At 35.6% G+C, this 26,541-nt stretch overlaps 1 protein-coding gene across 1 annotated transcript; it reads right to left on the bottom strand.

The window, feature by feature from the left end:
* Nucleotides 1-1,052: 1,052 nt before the first annotated feature.
* On the bottom strand, nt 1,053-25,212 carry LOC106463609 (ski oncogene-like). Its single transcript, XM_022391142.1, has 2 exons — nt 23,897-25,212; nt 1,053-1,091 (listed from the first exon to the last, which is right to left on the bottom strand). Exons 1-2 carry the CDS (start codon nt 24,839-24,841, stop codon nt 1,074-1,076), a joined length of 963 nt encoding a protein of 320 aa, XP_022246850.1. The 5' UTR covers nt 24,842-25,212; the 3' UTR covers nt 1,053-1,073.
* Nucleotides 25,213-26,541: the final 1,329 nt, after the last annotated feature.

Below are 26,541 nucleotides of genomic sequence, written 5' to 3'. Positions count from 1 at the left end.
CGGTTTTATATTTAACACAACGAATATCCTGGATATTCGTTTAAAGTTTAAGTAGATTCCTTATTAAACCATTTTAATTCTCCTTTTTTATATGTACATTAATATTTTCCATTATTGGCTCCAGTGGTTTAACATCCAAAGATGACCGTGAAAATAAGACAATCTATCTAAAGCTATCTGTCACCGACTCTTAAGTTTAAACTACTGATCAAAAAGAAGGTAGCCAATCAACATTACCCTTCCATACACCATCTACATTAAAGGAACTGATTGTCACCTTTATAACACATCCACAGCTTAAGGTGCAGGGAATATTTTATGGTATTGCATATATTGAACTCGGCTTACTAGCTCTGAAATCCATATTTGATGTTGTTGAACGGCCCAAAAATCCGTTGATTCACGTGGGTGTTTAATAATACATTGAAACCTAGCGTACATCAGGAATAGTAGTAATCACAAAACGACTTTGGGGAATCACACTCAATCGTAATCGCGCACGTGCTTATAACGTGTTTACTTCTGTACATCATTTTATAAATGTCAATTAAACTTGTATGTTTAGACCACACTTTAAATAGGTTCAACAGGGAGCTTTTGAGAGCGGACTCTTGTAAGGGGAAAAAACACACGGGAAGTCTCAGTGGCGACACTGAACACAGCATTTTACACTAATAATGATACAGTAGTGAATTTTTCTATGCAATTTAATAATTAGAACATTAAATAAGCCCTACCGAAATTGATTAAACTCAGGAAACAGATGTTAGATATAATGTTGTGTTTGTTTTTATTGTCGTTTTTATATCTTAACTCCATTTGGAATATAATGAAATTATTCGAGTGTTCGAGGGTACGGTAAAAATGAATCTAGGACCCGTATTTTTTTATTTTTTTACTTTGCTTTGTTAGAGTACATCATACCGATATCCACAATTTCAGTTTTCAGCAACTTCAAGGATATTACTATGGCACTAAGGGATCAAATGAAAGAACTAACACCTGTAGTTCTCAAACCTCTGAGAAGTTTGGATGGAGGTGTGGCACTTAGTTCTGTGGATTTATGGCTTTGGTCAAAGCCCCTGGACCGGCTATGTGGTATAGAAAAAAAAGTAATGCGTGATAAGTAATTTCACACACAATTATATTTTGTTTTGTATTTGATGTACTAAATAAACAGATGTTACCCTTTAAAATAGCAGAATAAGAAAGATCTAAACTTAACCCCCCCCCCCAAAAGAAAAAAGAATCTCATCTAGAAAAAACTAACGGCACAACAAGCTAATGAGTAAAACTAAAATACCATTTTCCCAAAAAATGTAGCACAATTGCTAGTTGGGTTAATGACACTTCACATCCGGATCCTGGTTTGAGATATGGATGAACACAACCATAAAATCTGACATTTTTATTCTTTGTTGGCAACATTTCTCTTTCTGGTTTTGGCTAGCTTTACCAGAAGTCCAAATCCTTACGCTTCTTTCTACAAAATAACGCAAGCTGATGTAATGAATGAAGAAATACAACATGTAAATTTCGATAAGTGTATATTCCTTTCTTAATATTTACAAGACAAAAGTTACTTTACTGTTTTATATTGGTTTCAATGGACTCATTCTAACGAACCGTTTAATTAATAGACTAATTCAGGGATAGCGTGTACAACGCATATCCTTTTTGGCGAAGGTTACTTATTACACCAAAACTTAAAAAAAACACATTCACGATTAAAAAACAAAAAGATAAATTAGTTAAAGCAACACTGCACGTAAGTTTTGATGCCACATGCTGAATGATAAATTTGCATCTTGATTTGATGTCATATGTATGATGACAATCCTGTGTGTTGATTACTTTATGTCACATTTGAGCTGAGCCATTTTTCACAAATCGCGGATATCGAAATTAATTTTGTGTGTGTGTGTTGTAAGCTCATTGACTTACAGCTGGGCGACCTGGGGAGGGAGCAAATTGAACATCAAATCAAGATAGAAGTCTATCGTCCAAAACGTGACGTTTAATCACCAACCCCTAAGATTATCTGTTAGAAAAATCTGACAAAGAAAGTATAAAGAGAGAGCATGTATATACGCCTGTACCGAAATAAGTAAGGAGTGAGTTGATGTAGTATATATTTGTTTATGTGCACTTGTACATCAACACACAAGTAAATACATGATTAATAACTTCCCACCCGATTATATTCTGTTATATATTTGTACTAAATAAACAGGTGTTTCCCTTAAGGCAGCAGAGAAGACATATCTAACAAAGTCACCTCCCAAATAAAAAAAAAATACCTGTTCTCAAAAAATTAACGGTACAGCAGGCTAGTGAGGATGATTAGAACACTACACTCCCAGAAAATATGACACAAAAATGTGACATCAAAGTATATCTTCACTTCTAAAATTCCCTTCTTCATGCTTGTATATTTTCGCCTCGTTTTCTCTTACCATTTCATGTTTTTTTTTCTTGCAATCACAATTTGCTGAAGGTACTGTATTCTAATTTCATAATATTGTTCATTTCATACTGTGTTTAAATATTACCCCTCTTGAGAAACTTATACAAAAATTAGGTGCTCCATAAATATCATTATACAAGATTTTTGTTTACGTACTATGCTAAATCTTTAATCGTGCCATCTGTTGAGCTATCTAATCAACAGAATGAAATTTCATTGAAAAACAAATCCAAATCAGATTAAATAGCGCCACCTGTAGATTAATGTAGGAATCAACTACTTATGCTTTTATGTCACTTCAAACTACTAGAATCGTGAATTAATGGCGCCTATGAAGAAAGTTTCACCTATATTACTTTGAAAAACATATTTTCAAGTATGGTGGTATGTTAGCGAATTTCAACAACTGTTGCCGAATTGTTATTTCAAGAGTATTTTAGGCAGAGTTGACATAGAAGCGTTTTGATTTTAAGGACTCCTCCTGCCTGTTTCTAGTAGAATGAGACGCTGTTTCTGCTTCTTTTATTGAAGCTTTCAATACAGAAGCTGAAACTTCTTCACGCTCTAGAATCAGACAGGAATAGTCTTTAATTAAAGTCAAATCTCTACAATCGTCAATTATTTTACTTGTATTTACATCAAGATTATCCCGATCACGTTCTTAAAAGTAGTTTGTTTTAATATACCAAAATCTATGAATCAACCTTAAAAGTTAGCAGTACGAAAACTATACAACGGCAGTATTACGAAACTGTCATCCAGTGCCAGATTTTAACTTGAATTATCATAGTTTTAAATTTACAGTGATGTTTTAAAACATGGTTAAAATGTTTTCATTCGAATGAAACACAGGTTTCTTTTACACGAAAATGAAAAACTACATTCTTAAAAAGATAAAATAATTTGCATATTTATTCGTTTATTACGAAGCTATAAAACAACGTGTTTGGTTTGTTATGGGTGTAGGTCAACTTAACAGTTAACGCAAGATTACACTTTTAATACAGTTGTACAGTGTATCTTTACTTCTAATATTCCCTCCTTCTTGCTTGTAGACTTTAACGTTACTGCTTGTTAGGATTTTTTTTTCACAATTTTTTTATCGTTTTGGTTTGGTTGTATGATTAATTGAGGTTTACGTTTACTTCATGAGCCTGGCCTTAGCAGGGAAAATAGAATTTATAACGTCTATGCACGCACATGCCTATTTTCCCCAATGACACGACAGCCAACAGATGGTATTTTTGTATATGTTTTGATGGAGAAATTCGGTCATGCACACCAAATCAGGCTTTCCTTACACATTTCTTCTTAATGTAATGCGTAATCACCACAGTTGCATTATTGTTACAAGTCCTCTACATTTCAAAATTTATCTAAAATTATCGTGTCTGATCTGTAACGATATGCTGGTGTCCTTCGATATGGAAAACGAGAAGACATTTGAGGTGTATTCTGGTTGTTTGGGTATTTCGGAGAAAAAACTGAAAATTGGACATAACGTTTTATGGAACTTTAAGTAAAACGCTTTTTCTTAACAAGCCACATTATAGCGGATTACGTCAGTATCTAACAAGGTGCACATGCAGATTACGTCAGTACCTAACAAGGTGCACATGCAGATTACGTCAGTTTCAAAAAAGCTGCACATGCAGATTATGTCCGTATCTAACAAGGTGCACATGCAGATTACGTCAGTATCTAACAAGGTGCACATGCAGATTACGTCAGTATCTAACAAGGTGCACATGTAGATTACGTCAGTATCCAACAAGGTGCACATGCATATTACGTCCGTATCTAACAAGGTGCACAAGCAGATTACGTCCGTATCTAACAAGGTGCACAAGCAGATTACGTCCGTATCTAACAAGGTGCACAAGCAGATTACGTCCGTATCTAACAAGCTGTACAAGCAGATTACGTCCGTATCTAACAAGCTGCACAAGCAGATTACGTCAGTATCTAACAAACTATACTAGTAGATTATGTCAGTATTCAACAAGCTACATTGCAAGAGTATACTGCGTAAAGTCCGCCATTATCTAGCTTAAAAAGTAGGATATTCAAGTCTTTAACAAAACAAACGGGAAGTTAATGGCAATAATGAACAATTTACATATAATCTAGAAGATTCCGGGTGTCTTAAAAGAACGATAAAGATATAGCACAGTGTTAAACAACGTGCGAATGCAGACTGTCCTAACATTTAAAATTATATGGCGACCTTTTTTTTATTATTACGATTCCGACGTGAGCCATCAGACCAATGATAAGCTTGCACCTCTTATCTTATCATGTAAAAATATGCGATGTAAGGGCCTAAAAGTGCAAGGCAACTAAAATAAAGTGTTTGCTTTCTGTTATTAACAGCTGTGTTTATACGTTGATAACAGGAATATTATTCTATCATGTAACATAGCCTTGACTTTCCATTGAATTAATAAAATACGCGAAACAAAACTCTCATTATTTAATCCATTCATACACGCACTTTAACACCTTAAAATGAACAATGGATCAGCAGTCGTTTTACGAATTTACGAAGCTAGGATTCGGGATTCGATTCCCCGCGGAGTATAGAATACAGATAGCCCATTGTGTAGTTTTACACAATGAAAACAACAACAGTGTTTCATCAATCCACTATTAAAGGCGGATAGCACAGTTAACCTTCATGTAGCTATCTATATGCGAATATCCGAAACAAACCAAACACTAACAGCAATTCAGCAGAAAACATCAAAGAAAGGAAGATCTTATCACTTTAACAACATACAATAGGAATGGATTTTATTTCTTGTTCTAACAACTTAGCTCTAAGATTCTTTGCGACTCACGTTTTGTACTCACATTGTAGGAATTCTCACATCAATAATTCCGTTTTATTGCTTTCTGTCACGCAAGGTTTCATTGAAGGAACTGGCACTGAAACACAACAGTTTAGAATTTCTCACTACATATTAATGTTTCAAACTCGTGGCAATTCTCCTTAAAGTATTATTATTACTCGTAAGTTACAGTAATTTTACTGTAGCATGTGATTAGTTGGAAAGCATTTTATTGCATTTCAGCCATATGGTACACATGTTAGGTAGAAAAAAAGTGTGTTTGTAAGCATGTTCATGTAAGTCATGTCTTTAAGTAGCCAATAGTAATTTCCAACCAGAAACAAACCGCTGTTACAAAACAAGAGCACACGAAGGAATTATGAAGACGGGACTTGCTCTTTGGGATAGCATGTTTTATTTCTGAATTATAGGTAATACTGTGTAATCAATCACATTTACGTAGGCTGTAACACGTTTTATTTCAACAGCTTTCAATCGTAAAAACTTGAGTGGAATTAAATAAGATTATTATATAATAATAATAACATGTCAATCACACTATATCTGCCATATCTAGTGCCGACGAAGTCATTCGTAAATTACCGGGGCTTATCAGGTTAGCAAACACAGCAGTGGTTGAGACGTTACTTATATTATGAAATTTGCTTGAACGGCTGTTCGGATGTGAACTACATTAAGCAGACGAAAGGCCGATTTGGTGGACTGAAAATAGGCTACGCTTTATAACTGCAAACTAGCAGAACGTTCATGTGAACTACATTAAGCTGACGAAAGGCCGATTTAGTGGCCTGAAAATAGGCTACGCTTTATAACTGCAAACTAGCAGAACGTTCATGTGAACTACATTAAGCTGACGAAAGGCCGATTTAGTGGCCTGAAAATAGGCTACGCTTTATAACTGCAAACTAGCAGAACGTTCACTCGTTTCAAGAGAGAGCTTTGAATAAAACAGACTTCTTTGGCTGTTAAACAAAAACCAAAAACTCGCGAAGAATAAACTTTAAGACCGAATTTTTTTTGTATGTCTGGCTTTGACAAAAGATAGTGTTAGAGGAATGTGAAAGGAATCGATGCGTTCAACAAAAAGAGATCAACCTCTATGGTGTGACACAGAACAAAAAGTTCTTATTTCACTGAGCTTCTCGATTCTCAGAACTTTCAAATAGAAGACAAACTTATCATCGTCGTAACGAAGAAGAAAAAAGAAAGGTTTGGTTGGTGTTACACACATTTATTCTCGCTAATCCGTCCTATATGTAGAATTACATTCGCTTGGATACTTCTGGTCTTACTGTTGTGTGTGAAATGGATCAAATAGTTATTTAGACTTTTTTACGCTGTAACTTAAAAGATTATAATAATATGATGTTGTTATAGCTAAAACAAATGTTTCCGGTAATTCGACAAAGCGATGTTTTGTGTTGTGTTTTCATATTGTTCTTTTAGAAAACTATTACTCTTTTACAAAGTTCACGTTGAAATACCAGATGTTGCAACTATATACAGTTTGCGATACCATATGCACACAATGGAGTAACGGCTAGGTAAGAGACCTCTAGGATCTAGAATTTTAGAACTCGTCTCTAATTTTGAACTGAAGACTAGAGAGGAAACAAACCAGTCGACAGCACCCGCCACTTGAAGCGAAGAGCAGGATTGACTGTCACTCGTATAACGCACCCACAGCTGAAAGTGCTAAACGTGTTTTATAACATCGTTCGTAGGTCACGCTTGGGCCGACACAAAAGGAAATGGTTGATATTGTGTGTTCTCTTTCTGAATCGTAGTCGAAGTAATTTTAGTGGCTTTTCGCCCCCCCCCCCACGATGTGGTAAATGTTTACATAAGCAGTTTATATACACTTTTGATCTATGCACTGTGATATACATAAATACATGTTCAAGTCTATATAAATGTATATTATTAACTCACTCCTTACGTATTTTGGTGCAGGTGTATATGAACTTTATACCTGCTCTTTCTCTGTATGTTGATACCCAATATATATATATATATATCCTCAGTTCAGTGATAAGAATAAAAAACAGTTTATAAAAATTGTAAAAATAACGCCTTTCGATGTGTGTATTGAATATTTTCGTGTACTTCAACATTTGCCACTCAGTAGCACAACTGTATGTCTGCGGACTTACAACGCTAGAAGCCGGGTTTCACAAGTTCATAAGCTATCAATAAACTTACTGTACTTAGAATAGCTACTCTTGCGTGTTATAACAATATTTGTTTTTCAAACAATCTAGAGATAATAAGGAAATTATTGAATTTCGCAACGTATAATGCTTGTGAGTTTCAAGATTTCTGTTGATGGGGTAATTTAGTTTCTAGATGTGAAAAACAGAGAAGATCAACGATAAACTGCCAATCCTCCATACTCTAACAACCATGCACGTATTATACACTAACCGACTACTTCATTATCCCCCAATATGAAGTTGAACCACGTTTTATTACAGTATTAGTCTGGCATTGGCCTGGGTAATGTAGGTGTCTTGATTGACTGTAGCCCATCCATCAAGAAGAGTGGACTGGAAACGGTTCACAATTGTGGCCAGAGGATTACGGAAGCGAATTCAATGCTTAAGTTTATCCAAAAGATGCCCAATTGGATTGATCTGGCCAAGAAAACTTACCGAAGTCATTCTATTCAAAATAACTTTAGATAATATTAGCACAGTGGATTGCTGCTTCATAATCTTGGAAGACTCCTTGTTCATCTGGATTTTATTGCAGTATTGTATGATAAAGTCTAGTCAGAAACAATGTTCGGATTCAATCAGGATATTATTTGCCTTTCTAAATAAATTTAGAGGCCCAACTTTTTTATCCTTTTTTATGAAAAATGCCCCCTGTTCGAATTTAGAAAACGCGTGGTCTTATTGTGTGACAAACGGTGCGCAAGATAGACTACACTAGCGTTTTTGACCGGTTTCATCTTTACAGAGGTGAGTTTTATTAAGAATGTGGTCGTTGGTAAACTGTATGGTGGGGTTGTACCGTTGGGGGTCTATGAGTGGTAAATCCGGCATTACATGAAACTGGTAAGACTTAAGTATGCACAAACACTAAATCATATTATTATATAGACAGACAGCAACAGGTGAGATATTGAGATCATTTGGAATAGTTTACAATGATGTAAAAAAGAGGAAAAAATATACCAGCCTACTTCTCAAACAGAGTCTCTGGTATCTTAACTGAGTGTGGCCCACTGCAAAAGTAAAGGTGTCTTTTTCTAAAAGATATAGAACAAATTGTAGTTTCACAAACCAGAATATATATTTGACTAAAGGGCCTGGCATAGCCTGGTGGTTAGGACGCTCGACTCGCAATCTGAGGGCCGTCAGTTTGAATCCCGGTTGTCGAACATGCTCGTCCTACATGGTTGACTGGGACAGCCACCCGTGTGTAACAGTTCTTGGCTTACAACAATACCGGCCGACCTCAAACTACTTGCGATTAAGGTCGTAACAGAAAAAAAAATTGACTAACAATAAATGTGAATTTCTATAGCCACTTGTAAACTTTCCGTTGCTTTGTGTGTGATGTCAGAGAATTCTACCATGTAAGTTCTGATAACAAATAGTAATATCACGATATCATAAGTATAGATTTACCTTCTTCTTCTTCTCATAGGTTTCACTGAGAGACACGTTCAGAATATACCACACATTTGAATACTATGAGCTTTGTATTTTTTAAAGCTATGGCATATTCATCAGTTTTCAAAATTAAGAGTTGAATGAATTTCAAATCATGCACATTTAATACAAATCAATCTTGATACGACACATAGCTGCTCTTTGTAATGCAACTGTACTTCATGACGTATTACTTCTCTCGGTCTGCCTGTAACATGATTGTGCAAATACAGGTGTGCATTTCCTGTCGTTGGTGGACTATCACCTGAATGTGCTTGCACAAAAATCAGAATAACGTTTTTCCAGCGCCACTTAAGCAAAAAATATGAATATTTATCAAAAGTTACAGCATCGAATGTTTGATAGCATACATCTCTGTAGCATATGCAAATCTGGTACACACAAAAATGTGCATCCTCAATAACATCATTGTCAACATTAATTCTTTACTTTCACAAGAACATTATATACAAGGTCATAGATCACGCAACAATATGTTTACGGCTTATGAATATTGTATTGGCTCATGTAAAAAAATAAATAAAACTAACGTATAAACATTATACTGTTTCCGGGGGAGTTCTACCCACAAACTAGTTTTTGGCAAAGTGGTATGGCGATGCAAAAAATGAGAAAAAAAGACCATCTCCCTTTATATATATATATATACATGTACGGACAAAGGCCTATCTACTTTTGAACAGGTAAAGAAGAGACTAAATGAGATGGGAAAATGACAGAAGCGATGGTTTTGTTTCCTATGTTGGACACTGAAGGAAACAAATACTCTAATTCACTGAAAAACAAGACGTTATCAGTTCGTATCTCAGTCCAGCTTCAAAATTTTGGGAGGTATTTAGGTAATATCTTTAAGATATTCGGTTTTGTACCCCGCACATAGTACTAACTTGACCTGTACCGGTCACAAAAAATAACGACATTTATGTGTGTTGACTTTGGCTATATACGCACACTCCAAAACGTATGTACCATATTTTGATTGGACATATATGCAAATACACGTCAGAAATTAAAAACAATGTCAACATTCCGTGTAATTTCTAAATAGTATCTACAAGTGAAAATTAACCTCAAGATTTATGAGCTGAAATAAACATCCACCTAAGCTATTAATTCTCTAGATCAGTGGTTCTCGAACATTTTCTTTCGCCCGAAAACAACTTCGACGGGGCAAAAGACCACGCTGACCACTTATAGGTTCTATTCTTTCGTATGGTCTCGGCCGTAGCGTTGCGTGTCAGTTACTTGCATTTTGGATCAGCCCTTGGACCATTTGGAAGAACCTCACGAACCACATTTTGAGAAACACTGGTCTAGATAAAACCTTTAAATCTCATTAGTCCCATTTTCGACAGGCCAAGTTAATGGCGATGAAAATTAACAGACACGCAAACTGCATAAAATGGGGATAATAAAGATAACATAATAAACAGTCTCCTTAAAACATTAAGTCTTGTTGGAGTTGCTCATTTCTCGAGGTAGTCAACTAGCCAAGTTTTTCTTTATAATGGAACATCTTCACAACAAAATCTCAATTTCGCCTCCTATATAGATAGATGCCTTAACATGTTACGAAATATCAGTGAAAATTCACAAATAGAAAACATGTTGCTCTCAAATTTAATCCAAAATATTGTTTAAACCCTAGTCCAATAAATAACATTTAAAACAAAGTTCCCAAAATATAGGCAGACACCAAGACGGTCCTGGAGATATAGACGGATATCTCCTCCTATAATGTCATTACAATATAACTGAAGTGCGGGATTTTATGTAAATAAACCTACACTCAGACCCATTACAAAGAGTTTAAGATTTGGGACTTAAACTGCATTGAAGATACGTGTTCGTAAGAGTAGGATTTGAATCAATGATTTATGTATGTCTTATTACGTAATGATTAGCTTTTTGTGTACACAAAATGATATTCCCACATTTTCGAATGGAAGCATTTATTACAATTGTTCTTAAATCCAGCAATGGTATAACTAATTTTCAAGTATGTCCATGAAGTTCAATAGAAACTTGATACCTAAATCAGTTTTAACTAAAAGTATACGGTAGTAATACTCTCAAATCACCAACTTACTTTAGGTATTTTGCGGCCCTGTAAAAAAAATTAAAATGCTGCCCCCCAAAGGAAACCTTGTACAATTATCATAAGTAAGTAAGTAAACATATATATATATATATATATATACAAACATACATAACAGGGCAAACAGTATCGTCGGCACTGGATATAGTAAATACAGTGTGCTTGACATGCTGTTGTACACTTCTTTACTTTCGCTGATAAATTCTTAGTGTTACACGAACAACATGTTTGAATTTCTATCTTACATCGAACTGTTTAGATGTAGAAAAACTTGATTTTCTTCGTATTCTTTTTGTTGGAAAAGTGGGAAGTATTTCTGTAAGTTATAGTTTCTTGAATTTAGTATACGTTTGCTGATAATGTTAAAGTGTTTTCGTTTATTAAAACAGTTTCTAGGTCAGTAAGAGAATGTAAATCAAGATAGCACATTATATTGAATGCATAAAATTAAAATCACTACTGTTCACCTAGCCTACCCGCTAAATACATGCTACTTATTTTTTATAATAATTCAATAAATATATTGCAATAACCGATTTGAACCTTTCAGAATTAATGTTAAATGTTATTTTATTGTTCCAGGAGGAAATTGTACAGTCAAGGAAAGTCTAAGTGATTTTTCTTTTATTTTCTACAATTAAAACCATTGCAAACTTGTTTACAAACTTCAAAACTTGGCACGTTGCCATAGAATACTCAAGGATGAACGTGAAGACTTTTGGTGGGATTCACAACACTCGTGTTGTGACCAGTTTTCTAATTTACACCAACTCAACACAGCTAACAAGAACCTTGAATTTTGTCCAAAGCTTGGGTAGAGTCTACAAACCAGAATGAACTAAGACGAATTCACTAAATAAAGATTCAACTATGTGAAACCTCGATCATGTAAACAACTATTTCACAATAGAAATCCGGAAGTAAACCTGACTCGCTATGAATGACTAGTATTATTATTAGCATGTGGCAGTCTAGAATTCAAACCTAAATAAACACTTCAGATGGACGATGTGTATTTGATAACTTAATAGTGCTTACTTCCAAGGCACTTTTTAACGACTCACACTACTACACTCGTTAGGTGTTCAAACTGAACCCTTACTCGCCTAAAACTTCCTTCAAACAAGAAATAGGCACCTGATGAAAAGGGTTCGAACACTTTCAGGGTTCAGTTTTTATTTACTCTAAAATTCATGACTTACCGAAACTTTACTTCTAACGTACGTCTAAGTCCTTGCTTGTCGAACACTTACTTGCGAAAGGTAATGGAAGTTAACTAGAAAGGTTGCTTTAACAACATAAATAATTGCTTTTGCTTAGATATCAAGGGCACATCAAGGTTTTCTTACAATGATTCGTTTCTGTTCGTGGTGTCCCCCAGTGGGACGACGGTATGTCTGCGGACTTATAACACTAGAAACCGGTGTCGGTGCTCGTGGTGGGCAGAGCACAGATAGCCCATTGTGTAGCTTTGTGCTTAACTACAAACAAACAAACAAACTGTTCGTGGTGCATCCGGCCGGATATGGCCTGGTGGTAAGGGTAGTCGACTACTAATCTGAAAGTCACGGGTTCGAAACCCAATCCCGAACATGCTCGCTCATTCAAACGTTGGGGCATTATAATGTACCGGTCAATCCCACCATTCTTTAGTAAAGAGTAGCGCAAGAGTTGGTCGTAGTTGGTGTTGAATATGTGTCTTCTCTCCAGACTATAACTTCAAAATTAGGGAGACGGCTAACGCAAATAGTCCTCGAATAGCTTATACGCGAAACTCAAAAACAAAGTCATGCATCTCTCTCAGGTATGCGTACACATACCAGTGTTGTGCATATACCATAATTATACATATGTAAATTCATTTTTAACAATTATTTTACACATAGTATTAGGTAGACATACTATCATTTCAATCCTTCAGGTTGAGCACCATATCGAACAGTAACAAACTAACTAAGAGTGTTCAAATTCGATGACGAGGACCAACTTTGAGACTAATAATGGCTGGAGACGGCTTGAATGGGTAAAGAAGAAAAACTTTAATATAAGTTTAACATAACAACAAATGTACAACGTTTCGATGACAAAACCTTTTCGAAACGTTGTACATTTGCTGTTATGTTAAACTTATAAAGTTTTTCTTTATTACCCATTCAAGCCGTCTCCAGCCATTATAACTAAGAGAGTGTGTGGGTGTGAATGAACAGCCACAGCCTTCTGAAGCATATTTAGTCCTCCCCCCTACCGTTCAATATGTTTTAATACAATGTGGTCGTGCTGATTATATAGGTTTTATTCACACGCACCCCGCCCATCTGTCGATACCCCTGTATATACCAATACACTACTAAAATACTGCAGTAGGGACAACTATGTTCGGATAGTTCTTGCACGAACACTCTAAATAAAAAAATAAAACAAGAAAAGTTCTATTTGAATGGTATCCACAGAAGAATACCCCCACCCCAGAGGCGCAGTGGTATATCTGCGGTCTTACAACGCTAGAAACCGGGTTTCGATACCCGTGGTGAACAGAGCACGGATAGCCAATTGTGTTGCTTTGTGCTTAACTTCGAACAAACATGTAGAAGAATAAAGAATGGCGATAACCCCGACATGTTTAATCTAGCATAGCTATAAGTATTTGTACTCGAACTTTTTTCTCAACTCTTCGAGGGTTTTGATATGTATTTCAATTCTTTTAGTTCTTACATTATCTCTCAGCTGTTTCGTTTAGATCGAAGTGTAGGTTTGTGTTTATTTTTTATTCTTACATGCGATAAATACAGAACTAAGATTTGGGGTTATTAAAGTGAAGGTTCTTCGTGATTTACGCAGCATTTTAACCAAGATAATAAAAAAATAATTGGTCCGTTATTCACTTAGCATCAAGTTTACTAAGTTGAAACCAGTTCACATAAATAGTTGAACTGATGTTTCACTTTACCGCTAGCTTCGCCCATATATGTTGGCGTTTTAACAAAGGTTGATTGTTATATATGGAGCTTGGTAGCCAAGGTGGTTTAGGGCGTGGTCACATGTCTGCCACACTTTGAGCATACAGCAGTATATTCACATATTCAAACACGCAGTACTGCTCCTACATGGTTACACGTAGATTCTCTGTGTCTCGTACAATTGAAGGTCACCGTTACGACAATCAATAACGTCCATATTGATCGATCCAGCCATTCGGGCGGTCACAGCGGCTGGCTGGAGCCCAGAGGACGAACAGTGTAAAACAACCCCTCCCCAACTTTCAACGCTCTTCCTCCCTTTTTCAAGTCCTTTGTAAATCTTTGGGTTCATTTTCTCACCGATGCAATTACAACAGGACAAACAGCACTCGGCGACCTCTTAGGCCATAAATCCGTTTTTACGACACAGTGTAAAGTCTAGAATTGAAACAAACGACCTGGGTACGCAACATCGTACTTTACCTCTCTGTTGGACATAATTAAGTGAAACTTTCAGCATTTCATCTATTCCTCTGCTGTAAAAAAAAAATATATATATATATATATACATAGGATCCTGTTATATATGGGTAAATTTGGATTGTTCCTCAAAGCGAATGTATGTGTTCTCATAAAAGAAAAATAAATTTTACGTGGTATGTATATGAAGCTTTTGGAATTTTCAATAATTGAGATAATAATATGTTGTATAATGAATGTACACGATTCAATTGATTTTTGGATAAAAGAAAAGATTTGTTTCATCATCACAAAATGAGTTGGTTATATAAAGAAATTGGAATTTAAAAAAAAACTAATGTGATTATTTGTTGAACAGGACCATTGTCTCCTACAGGAAAGTTGCCAGAGAAGAATCAATGACACTGTTTATATTCAAAACAAAGAGAGAACTGAACGCCACAAGGTTGATACTCGCAACACACATAGGATTACAACTGTCACTAGGTTGACACTTGCAACACGCAGAGGATTACAACTGTCACTAGGTTGACACTTGCAACACGCAGAGGATTAAAACTGTCACTAGGTTGACACTTGCAACGCGCAGAGGATTAAAACTATCACTAGGTTGACACTTGCAACACGCAGAGGATTAAAACTGTCACTAGGTTGACACTTGCAACACGCAGAGGATTAAAACTGTCACTAGGTTGACACTTGCAACACGCAGAGGATTAAAACTGTCACTAGGTTGACACTTGCAACACGCAGAGGATTAAAACTATCACTAGGTTGACACTTGCAACACGCAGTGGATTAAAACTGTCACTAGGTTGGTACTCGCAACACGCAGAGGATTAAAACTGTCACTAGGTTGATACTCGCAACACACATAGGATTACAACTGTCACTAGGTTGACACTTGCAACACGCAGAGGATTAAAACTGTCACTAGGTTGACACTTGCAACACGCAGAGGATTAAAACTGTCACTAGGTTGACACTCGCAACGCGCAGAGGATTAGAACTATCACTAGGTTGGTACTCGCAACACGCAGAGGATTAAAACTATCACTAGGTTGACACTTGCAACACGCAGAGGATTAAAACTGTCACTAAGTTGACACTTGCAACGCGCAGAGGATTAAAACTATCACTAGGTTGACACTTGCAACACGCAGAGGATTAAAACTGTCACTAGGTTGACACTTGCAACACACAGAGGATTAAAATTGAAACTGATAGTACTCAATTGTTACAACTCAAAATACAAGAAGGCTTTGAACAAACTCAAGGTTAAAACCCTTAACAAGTAAATGGTTGAAACCAATAAAATATTAGCACCTACAATACACAGGAAGATAAAAATGATACATTGTTTAACAACCAAAAGAAAATGAAGGTTTAACAGTAAATAGTTTTAGTAACAAAAACCCATAGAAAGTTGAAACCGATTTAAGTTTAACACCCCCCAAAAAAAAGAATGTTTTAAATAAATATTGTTTTGCTAGAATCTCAAACAATAGAAGGCTGAAACTGATATTAGCACCCAAAAGACGAAGAAGGCTGAAATGTGCTTCTATATAATTTGAGCATCTCAAGTATAGTTAAAGTTGAAATCTATATAAAAAGTACTCTCCAAAACACAGTGTAGATTTAAACTGTTTGTTGCGGATACTCGCGCAATGCTAAACAGGAGCTAACAGCGATAGCCGTCCCTAATTTTGAACGGATAAACTAGAGGGAAGATAACTAACTAGTCAACAGAATTAACTCTTGGATGACTCTAATCTAATAATAGGATTTGACCATCACTTTTATCGGCCTCAAAGAACGCGATTTAGCGACAACGGAAAGCGAACCTTGCATCCTCAGATTTACAAACCAACAAGCTAGCCACTAGGCTAAGCCCGACCCAGGTTGAAACTAAGTAATGTAATTATTTAAAACACAATAAAGACTGAAACCGATATTGATAGTATTCAAAACACAGATTAAAAGTTAGTACTTGGGGATAGCTTACCGAATCATGAATTACGAATTACGAACTAAAAAAGGCACTAACAACACGTCGGTAACACCTTTATTTTTTATGTTGTTCGCCGACTTCTTAATTAAAAATATAAAACTTGTTGATTTTTTCATTTGGCATTTACGTTTGAAATGGCCAGGTGGTTAGGGCGCTCGACTCGCAAGCTGAGGGTCGCGGGTTCGAATCCCTGTCCCACCAAACATGCTCGTCCTTTCAGCCGTGGGGGCGTTATAATGTTACGGGCAATCCCACTATTCGTTGGTAAAAAAGTAGCCCAAGAGTTGGTGGTGGGTGGTGATGACTATCTGCCTTTCCTCCAGTCTTACACTGCTAAATTAGGGACGGCTAGAGCAGATAGCCCTCATTTAGCTTTGCGCGAAATTCAAAACAATCAAATAGACAAAGAGTCACTCCATACAGTCCAGTAGTTCAAGAAAAGTGCAGAAAACCCTCATGATAAAAGTCACTCCATACAGTTCAGTAGTTCAAGAATAATGCAGAAAACTCATGACAAAGAACCACTTCATACAGATCAGTAGTTCAAGAATAGTGCACTAAAACTCTCATGACAAGCAGTCACTCTATGGAACCCAAAGACAAAGATGTACTGGATACAGTGAGATTCATTATGCCAACAAAATGGCTTGTTATATTGAGAATGGGAAGATACCAGTAGAGAGAGAGAGACAATGATTACAATTGGTACTTCCACTTTCTACAATCTGAAGCACTTCATCATCTCTACAACCTTCCAACAGCTGGACACTAGGTGTTCAGAAGACACTGGAGAGAGTAAGAGAACACTTCTATTGAGTTGGGTGTTGGGAAATCTGTTGAGAACTTGTGTAAATTATATGAACTATGCTGTGGGCAAAACGCCCATGAAAGAAACAGCTACAGCACTACTGTGTTGGAGCACAACTTGCTGTTGATGTGCTTGGTCCTTTGCACAGAGTAACAGTGGAAATAAATACCTCATGATTGTGATAGCCTATTTCACCAAATGTTCAGAAGCGCATGCTGTTCCTAACAAGCAAAATCACTAGCAAGGAAACTTGTCAATGAATTTATTTCAAGATGTGGGTTGCCTTTGGAACTTCACTCAGATCAGCCTTGTTTGTGGAAATGTGTAATATTCTTGAAATCAAGAAGACCAGAAAACAGCCCTCCATACACCTTCTGATGTCATGTTGAAGGGATATAACCAAACACTGTTAAATCAATTAACCATTTATGTGGGATCAAGTTATCAAACAGCATTAATGAAGCCACAGACATCACATCATCATCAATGATGTTTTGGAGAAACATTAATGTGCCAAAGGACCTTTTATTCTCACATTCAGAGTATAGGGACTCAACAGTATTACACAGAATATGAAGAGAGACTAAGAAACACCATTGGTGTCATACATGACTTTAACTGGGAAAGACTTAAATCAGCTAGTGATAATATGAAATGCCACTATGATGTTAATGCTGGTAAGATTGGATTACATCCAGGTGATATAGTATGGCTGTACAAGTCCTGCCCCAACAAAAGAAGAACTCCAAAGTTAAGCAGGTGTTGGAAAGGCCCATATGTTGTACTGAAAATAATCAGTGGCAGTTCAAGCTAAATGCCATTGATATTGTCTTTGGAAGTACGGCTGCGAAATTACACCCACTGTGTAATTTCAGAAAAGAATTTACCAGTGGAGTTACTCGACCACTAACTTAGAGCCCCCTCCCCTCACACACACACCCAGTGACATGACAACAAGTGATGACAAGGGACAAGATGCTATCCCATCTGTATACCATAATCCTCAGAAAAGAAAACCACCAAAAATACTTGATGAATGGACAGTTTAGGGTATTGTTTTATTTGTGTATTATGATTGTTCCTGTACTTTAGTGTACAGGAAGGGGGCAATGCTTTTAGCTATATTTTCAATGTTTTAATTTAGATGTTTGTTAGAGAGAGAGCTGATAATGATGGTAATGTAATAATCTAGATATTTCAGGAAAGTTGAAGAAACGGGAGTACATTATAAATACCAGTAGTTAGTTAGTGAAGTATTTAATGAGAATTGGGCGAAGTATTTAATGAATTATTCTGTTCAGTGCTTTTAGCAAGAATTATTGCGTCTATTAAGTTAATCTATTGATTAACAAGAAAAATTTATACTGCTTATTTATACTGTTATAAACTATATTTTCAGTGTTTAATTTGTTTGTTTGCTAGAAGGAGCTGCTGGCGTCATGACTGAGAAACTTAATGAAATATCTAGAAACAAAGATACAGATGTAAACAGTTAGTCAAAGTGAAGTATTTAATGAGAAGTTGTTGTATCTGTTCTATTATTCAATTACTCGATGAGTTATGTGTTTATTAATCAAAGTTAACTCAGGATTACGTTTCGTACTTTATTTTGAAACATTGTATTTGAGTTTTGGCCTACATTTAGTTCTGGAGTTAACATTGAAATGTTGTTTGTGCCCTTGGACCTGCAAGTGTGTTCAAGTGAATAACCTAACTTATATTGTTACATGAATTGGAGTTTGCATTGTTTTCGTGAAGTAACCTAAAAGAAACTGCTAAATGATAGATGCGATAGAACACATTACAACATTACATTGGTGTTAAATGTGGGATTATGTTGATGAAAACAAAATTAAACTTGACTCATCTTCAACATGAAAACAAAATACAAAAGCCAGATCGAAGAAAGAAATGTGAATTAAAAGAAAGAGATGTAGTAGTATCTAAAGAAGAATTAGAATTAAATCTGACTGAAGAAAAGACTGATGAAGCTAACGGAGATGTACAAAGGGATTATAACAACAAGATTAAAGACGTACAAAACACATCAAAGTACAGAAAGACTTTAATGATAAAATTAAAGAAGTACAAAAAGAGATCATTGAGTTATAAAAAGAGCACCAGTAACAGAATAAAACATCTAGAAAACAAATAGATAAATGCAAAGATTAAACCAGTCACATCTCTTTCTGCATCTATTCCAGAATTCCAACCTAAAATACCATCTACTACAAAATATGGAATAGCAGAACTTGTTTGGTCTACACCTATTACCACTACTGATGTGCAACCTGTCACTGCAGGAACTTCCTAGATTACTCCAGTCATGACGTTACTATATCCAATTGTTTGGTCTACACCTATTACCACTACTGATGTGCAACCTGTCACTGCAGGAACTTCCTAGATTACTCCAGTCATGACGTTACTATATCCAATTTCAGAATTTAGCTACTCAATTTAACAACATCACTTAATTGAAAAAACAACATACTATGATGTAAAGGTGCCAAGGAAAGTATATCAAGCACAGATTGAAATAATTTCCAAGGTGAACAGATAGAATAATGAACATCAAGCTATTAACCTTGCTGTTCATTTAAAAGGCCAACTTTAACGACATTAAGTGTCCTTCCAGCTGAGAGCTGTAACGTATATCAAGCATCGGTAGCTGCCTTATCCAAGAGGTTCAGAGTGACACACCAGAACAAAATATCTAAAACAAAGTTCTTTAACAGGGTACAGAGGAAAGAGACCTTAGCCAAACTTGCAGAAGGTTTGGAAAGGCTTGCCTAATTAGCTTTTCCGGATGCTCTTCTTGAAACAATGGATTTGTTGGCACTCGATTAATTTATAGATGTCATAACAGATAAATATATGAGAATTAGGAACAAACGTTTCGAACAATTTGTGTGCCAAACGTTTAGTACTACACGAATTGTCTATGAGCGGAATTATTTCCACTACTTAATCCTAGAATTACCGTGAACCCCAACGACGTTTTAACCACATGTTTCTAAACTATTTATGTACCAAAGGTCTATGACTTGGTTGTTTACAGGGTTGGTTAAATAGTCCCATAAATATCATCAATATTGCAAAAGACAAAATTACGAAACACTTTAGCTCGAGCGCTTTCGAAATGCGAACTTTTTAAATTCAAATGGAAATAATTACTTAAAGTGAAGTGTGAGAAAAGGTGGAGTGACGTCATAGTAAACCACCATGACTACCAGGAAGTGTTTTGATTAGCTTTTAAGGGATCACTGCAGGTAGAAAGGCACCTAACACAAAGGGAAGAGCACGTGCCCCTCACACTTTCTACAGTTAGTGTACTTACACTATTATTAATAATTATGTTAAATTGACTTAGCTTTTTTTGCGCCCTCCCCTCTCTTCCACTTTCCAAAAAAGTTAGACAGTCATGTGCCTCTAATACACATTGAAAATGATTTCAGAATTAAAGCTGATAGAAAAATTTAAAAATCATATTGGGTTGCCATTTTAAATACCGTTCAACCTTGTGGAGAAAACTATATCCTAAAATCAGCGATCTTCAGCCATTAATTAGTTCCTTATCTAACAACTAAAATATTTTTTGTGTATCATATGTGGTGTAACTCTTTCTTTTTATTTTTAAAATTTCTTAATTTCTATTATTTATTTATGACAATTTTTCATAATTTTTATATTCTATGTTATATTTAACATTTTCTTGTTAATTGATCCTCATATTACATTTTTATTTTACTTTATCAATACTCGATATATTTTCCCTTGAAATTATTTCTTTTTTTAAACAAAACCTTTCTAGCCTCTTTATCTTTGATATTTTGTTTTCCTGTTGTATTTATTGCAACAATCATTTGAAAACCAATCAAAATATTTCCGGATTGTCATTGTGTTACTCCACACTTTCTCATTCTTCACTTTTCCACTTTCCTTCAGATGGAGAAAGGTACACTTTTGGAAAGAGTTCGGGTTATAGATTTTCTTATTTTTGTCTTTAATTGATTTTTGAACCTAAGTTCTTTCCTAATATGATGACTCGACATTGCAGTTAATATCACTAAATACTACTGGTATCTCTAATGCATCTTACACAGAGAAAAATACTTTACCCAGTTTTTATCACGTTCTTTACACTGATAGTTTTAACATGCAAAAACATAAAATTATTTTTATGACACAATATGTGGAGCACAACAGTAATATCAGGTATAAAACAAGTGCGTTATTTAAAGATTGAAACGAAAATCCAAGGGTGTAAGAACGAGAAACTACTGAAGGAGTCCCTTTGGTTCTGTTCTTCACTCGATTAACAAGGAGTCTGCTAACTGGCTACGTTAAAAAATATAAATGAAAATATTCCAAAATAGCTTTCACTTCATAATACTTGTCTTATTGACACATAAAAATTCCGCTCCAGAATTACACATTCCTTCGCCTCAAATGTTTTAACAAATGTGCCATTCATCGAATGTTTGAGAATCATAACTTAAATCAATGCACTTTGAATGCGACATGTATTTAATCTTATAACCATAAGGGAGATATTTAGGAGTATCTCACTCGTAGCATAATGCAACGAACGCGGATGACCTCGTTCATATCTCGCGCACTGGAAAACGAGTCTCGAGACGTGTTTGATAGTGGTAGTGTAAGAGTTGTCTGCTCAAGGCCAAAGCTAAGCCAGAGACCACCTGCGGGGGAATACATAATAAAATAAATATAAATCGGACAAACAACACCACAGAAGTTGGCCATTTGTTGAAACATATAACGACATCGAAGTTTGCGTAGTGCACGATAAGATATAACTTTTAACACTGAAACGTGTATTAAAATAATACGTTCGTTTGTGTAATTACGTTTTGCTTTCGTAATATCAGTACAGTGTATATGTTTTAGACCTGGTGACTATGAATCGCTGATTAAACCTTTGCATATTTATACAATAATTGTCAAGTTTTGAATATGGGCTGGGATTCTTTTACAATAGGGGTCTGTGACTTGCTGGCGATAAATATCAACAATAAACGGACAGCATATATTCCTTTTTTAAAAATAATATATTCAAAACAAGTCAAACGTATGTACAAAAAATTCGTTTCACTATCGGTTATCAAAGTTGTATGTAAAGCTTTAAATAATTCTCTTTCTTGTCAAAAGTCCACACAGGCTAGTTCAGTTACTTTAGAACTCAACTGACAAGACGAATTATTTTTCTCTACTCTGTTTCTTACTGTACAGTCTGCGATAGATTCAATTTACAACGCTAGAAACCGGGTTTCGACACCCGTGGTAGGCAGAGCACAGATAGCCCATTGTGTAGCTTTGTGCTTAACTTCAAACAATACACTGTGGGTTACCACAGTTGTAATCAGAACTTTAATAATTGTCTCCTTTCGTCAAAGTCCACACAGGCGGGTCCAATTACTTTAGAACACCCTTTGACAAGACAAATTATTCTCCTTTATCTCTGTCATTACAATACCACTTTGAAACTTTAACTATTGCCCGTTATGGCTAAACTAACAATCAGCAGTCTCTTCTTGTTTCACATTCACTAACTTAACGTTTTCTAACTTAACCTGGGCTCACTTGGACACCTATATATATTGACCAACTGAAGCTTAGAACTTTCTACAAACTAAGATACACTATGTTGTAACAGTACTCACTTAAGGCAACGAGAAAAATATAGAAGGTTCGAGTAATGTGACGTCAAATTACAACAATTGAATTATACACACAACGCATGACTCTTACCGAATTACATAACAAAATTTGTCATAACTATCCTCTTTAAAATAATTACTTTTAACAGTTTTGTTATGAAAACTAAATAATCATTAAATAATTCTTACACTAAACAGTCTTGTATATCCAACAATAATGTTCGATAAGTAGTTTGAATTAGCCAAACTGTATTCAATCATTTCAGCAATATCACTCACGTAATGAATAACAAATACTAGTGATATAGCTACTGTAGCCAAATCAAATTCATATAAACCTAGCTTAAATTCTAAACTGTCTTATTCAAAAAACACTTGTTTTTCATTTCAGTTGTTTTCTGTGTAGTAATTGTGTTAAAAAATGGACTGAGATGTATATACATCGTGTATTCAAATATAATAAATTTGTTTACTGTAGTTCAGACTTTTTCTAAGTCGTTTTTCCTTTCCTTTTCACCTCTCTCTGTACGTTTTGTGTTATATATAATTCTGATGCTACTCAACGAAGTTGAGTGTGTGGTCATTGTTTCATTTTTCTATTACGTGAATCAAAAAGCGATTTCGTTGGGCACAACACGTGAAAAAAAAGTATCATTTTACTTAGACTTATCTTAAATAATTCAAATTAAGAACTTATATAAAAACCTCCGCCAGCACATATATGTGAAATACCTTGTTTGATAAAACGTAGTGCTTTTCTTTGTTTTCGTTAAAATACTTACGTAGTTATGGCTAAAACCTGAAATGTATTGGAAAATTAACTTTTTTTCGGTTATTTTTTTATTTTATGTTAGTAACTTACTTGTTTCCTCTTCCGGTTGTGCGTGTGCTCAAATCTGGCTTTAACGTCTTCCAGATGTTGTGTTAGTTTCTCTCTGTTTTCTTCGTCCTTGGCTATCGTTACATAAGCCCGCCAATTAGAAGAATCGAACCCCCAGTGGCACGTGCGATTTTCTTTTGCATGATGTGCGTGGCAAACAAAGATCTCGGGGCTCATAACCCCGTGGCACTCCGTGCATTCAATGCACCTAGCTGAAGGAGTGGTGTAAAGGTCAGGGACAAGCACCCCCGCGCACTTTCCGAAACATCGGTGTACAATTCGGAATTTAAGCAAATGCTTTTCCCGAACACCACTCTCTGCTTGTGGTAAAACTGCGTATCGCAAAGTTGAACATAGTCTTTCAGCGTCCGTTTTTGTGATGAGGCCACAGCTAGGCGCATTAAGGGGCAAAACGCCTGTAACTTTCAGAATCTCTAGTTGTTCTGGAGTGCAACGAGAACAGAAAATATGAAGTTCGTCACAAACACTGTTGATCTGTTGTAAACTGAAATCCTTGAGAACAGTGTTCAATATCTGCGGTAGACAGAGTCGATTTTCACCACCCACATTGAAACATGAAATGTTTTCTCCTTCCAAGATGGTTTCAGATCTTTCGCAGCGGCTGCGATCCGGTGGTGTAAAAATTGGAGGTAGCTGAATGGGGAAAGGGGGAGGCATCAGAAAAGGTTCATAATAAGATTCAGACGATTCATTTGGTACAGATTTTACAACAGGAGAAACAGATGGTGAGCTATTTCCCGAAATATCTAACTTGGGATGTGTAACCGTACATCGGTTTTTTTCCGCTGTCCCTGCAGTATCCCACGTAGCCATGAAAGTATCAGGTCCTTGTAAGCTAGCCGGCGCAGCGGCCTGATAACTCTTTAAAACTTTTTTTAAATGTGGAGTATAAGACGGTTCTTCCATGTCGATCAATTATCACACTGTCCACTTCACTAAATTACAAATCACACACACAAAAAAAACTAAACTTCTCTTTTAGTTATCATCGGCAAATACTGCGTTCGATAATCGGTTGTATGTTGCTCGTTGATCAGCGAATGTGTGGCTAGTCGTCTTTCCTCTCCCTTAAAGACCATGCAGACGTAAGTGCCTTCCAGGCAAACCTCAAGTACTGTACACACTAGAGTTTACAGTCACGGTTTTGTACCATATCCCCTACACTTCAAAATAATGTAAGCATTGGATATCTTGTCTCGAAATGATATTTATCTTTCGCAAACTGCCTTTTGAGTTGTTAGGGCATGCATGTAGTAGACTCGTAATTCCACAGTATGCGCGCGCTTATTCGTTTCTAACCAGCACGCTACACACACACACTCTTTTATCGCAGGTAACGTCAGGTCACGTGATCTGGAGATGTATACTAACTTGCTCTCAGTTTGCTGTTGGAAGGGGTAAAGGCCAAGAACGCAAAAGAGAAATTACAAAACGTTTCATTAAAACACAGAAACTAACAGTCTGGAGCAATCATTGTTAAATAGTTACGTGCACAAAGTCTTATATAAAAAGTAGTGAACGGGATTTATAATAATTTAATAAAATCAAAAATCATGATAATTATGGTGATATTTTTATTGGAATGACACATCTCAAGCCAAAAATGTGCGTGATAAATTATCAAACATAATGGTTTCTCTCTTTAAAAAAAAGGACTAGTAGTAAACAAATGACTTCATTTTCTATCTACCTAGTGTTGTATTCATGATGTTAGAAAAACACGTAGGTTCAAAAAGTCTTGATAGAAATGAATAAAAACCCTATAACCCGAGCGACTTAGAAAGGTGGGCCTTTCTTCTTCAGGGGCAAACTAATGTATTCAGTTAGTTTCAAACTTAACAGTATGTACAAATACTAGTATACGTTAAATTAGCACACACTACTGAAAATCAAAACAAACGTGATAATTAAATCTATTAGAAACGTGTCGTTTCGGTAAATCGGGAAAGATTTCACTCTAGCAGAACAGTTCAAATTGTATTAACAACAGAGATTAAACAAACAAAATAAGTCAATGTAATGAATATAATTCATAATTTCTAATTGATGTTTAAAAGTTTTATCAATCTGTTAATAACAGAAGAGAAGTTAGGAATATAAGACATCCAGAAAATTTAAAACAATTCCGGGTAATATTTGTTTATTTTTCTTTCTAAATATTGACGTTTTATTTTGTTTGGAGAATTAAATAGATTTACAATTAGAAATGGGTTTTTATGTAATTACTGTTATTTTAATCTAGTGACGTAATTATGAATATAAACTTCTGAGTGAAAGTAAAGAAGAGTGTATAATAATATGCCTGCCACACTATATCGTGGCGACGAGGCCTTTCGCTTAATACCATGGCACTTCAGGCCAACTGGGATACGACAGTCACAGTAGTGATTGTGATACAATTTATATTAGCAAATCGCTTGTCAACAGCTTTTACGGTGTAATAGCATTTGTATATAATGTAATCAACAGTCACGAGACTGCTGAGGAACTGAGAGAATTGTTTGTTTGTTTTTCATTAAGACAGTGAAATGTATTCACGTGAATAATTTTACCTCGTTATCTAACTAAAATCTGTGTATTTACTTTTGGGCATGGTGTGATAGATG

The sequence above is a fragment of the Limulus polyphemus genome, unplaced genomic scaffold (genome assembly GCF_000517525.1).
Source record: "Limulus polyphemus unplaced genomic scaffold, Limulus_polyphemus-2.1.2 Scaffold1445, whole genome shotgun sequence".
In the NCBI taxonomy this organism is placed as follows: Eukaryota; Metazoa; Arthropoda; class Merostomata; order Xiphosura; family Limulidae; genus Limulus; species Limulus polyphemus.
The sequence above is the reverse complement of the archived record's forward strand: the minus strand, read 5'-3'. Positions and strand labels throughout refer to the sequence as shown.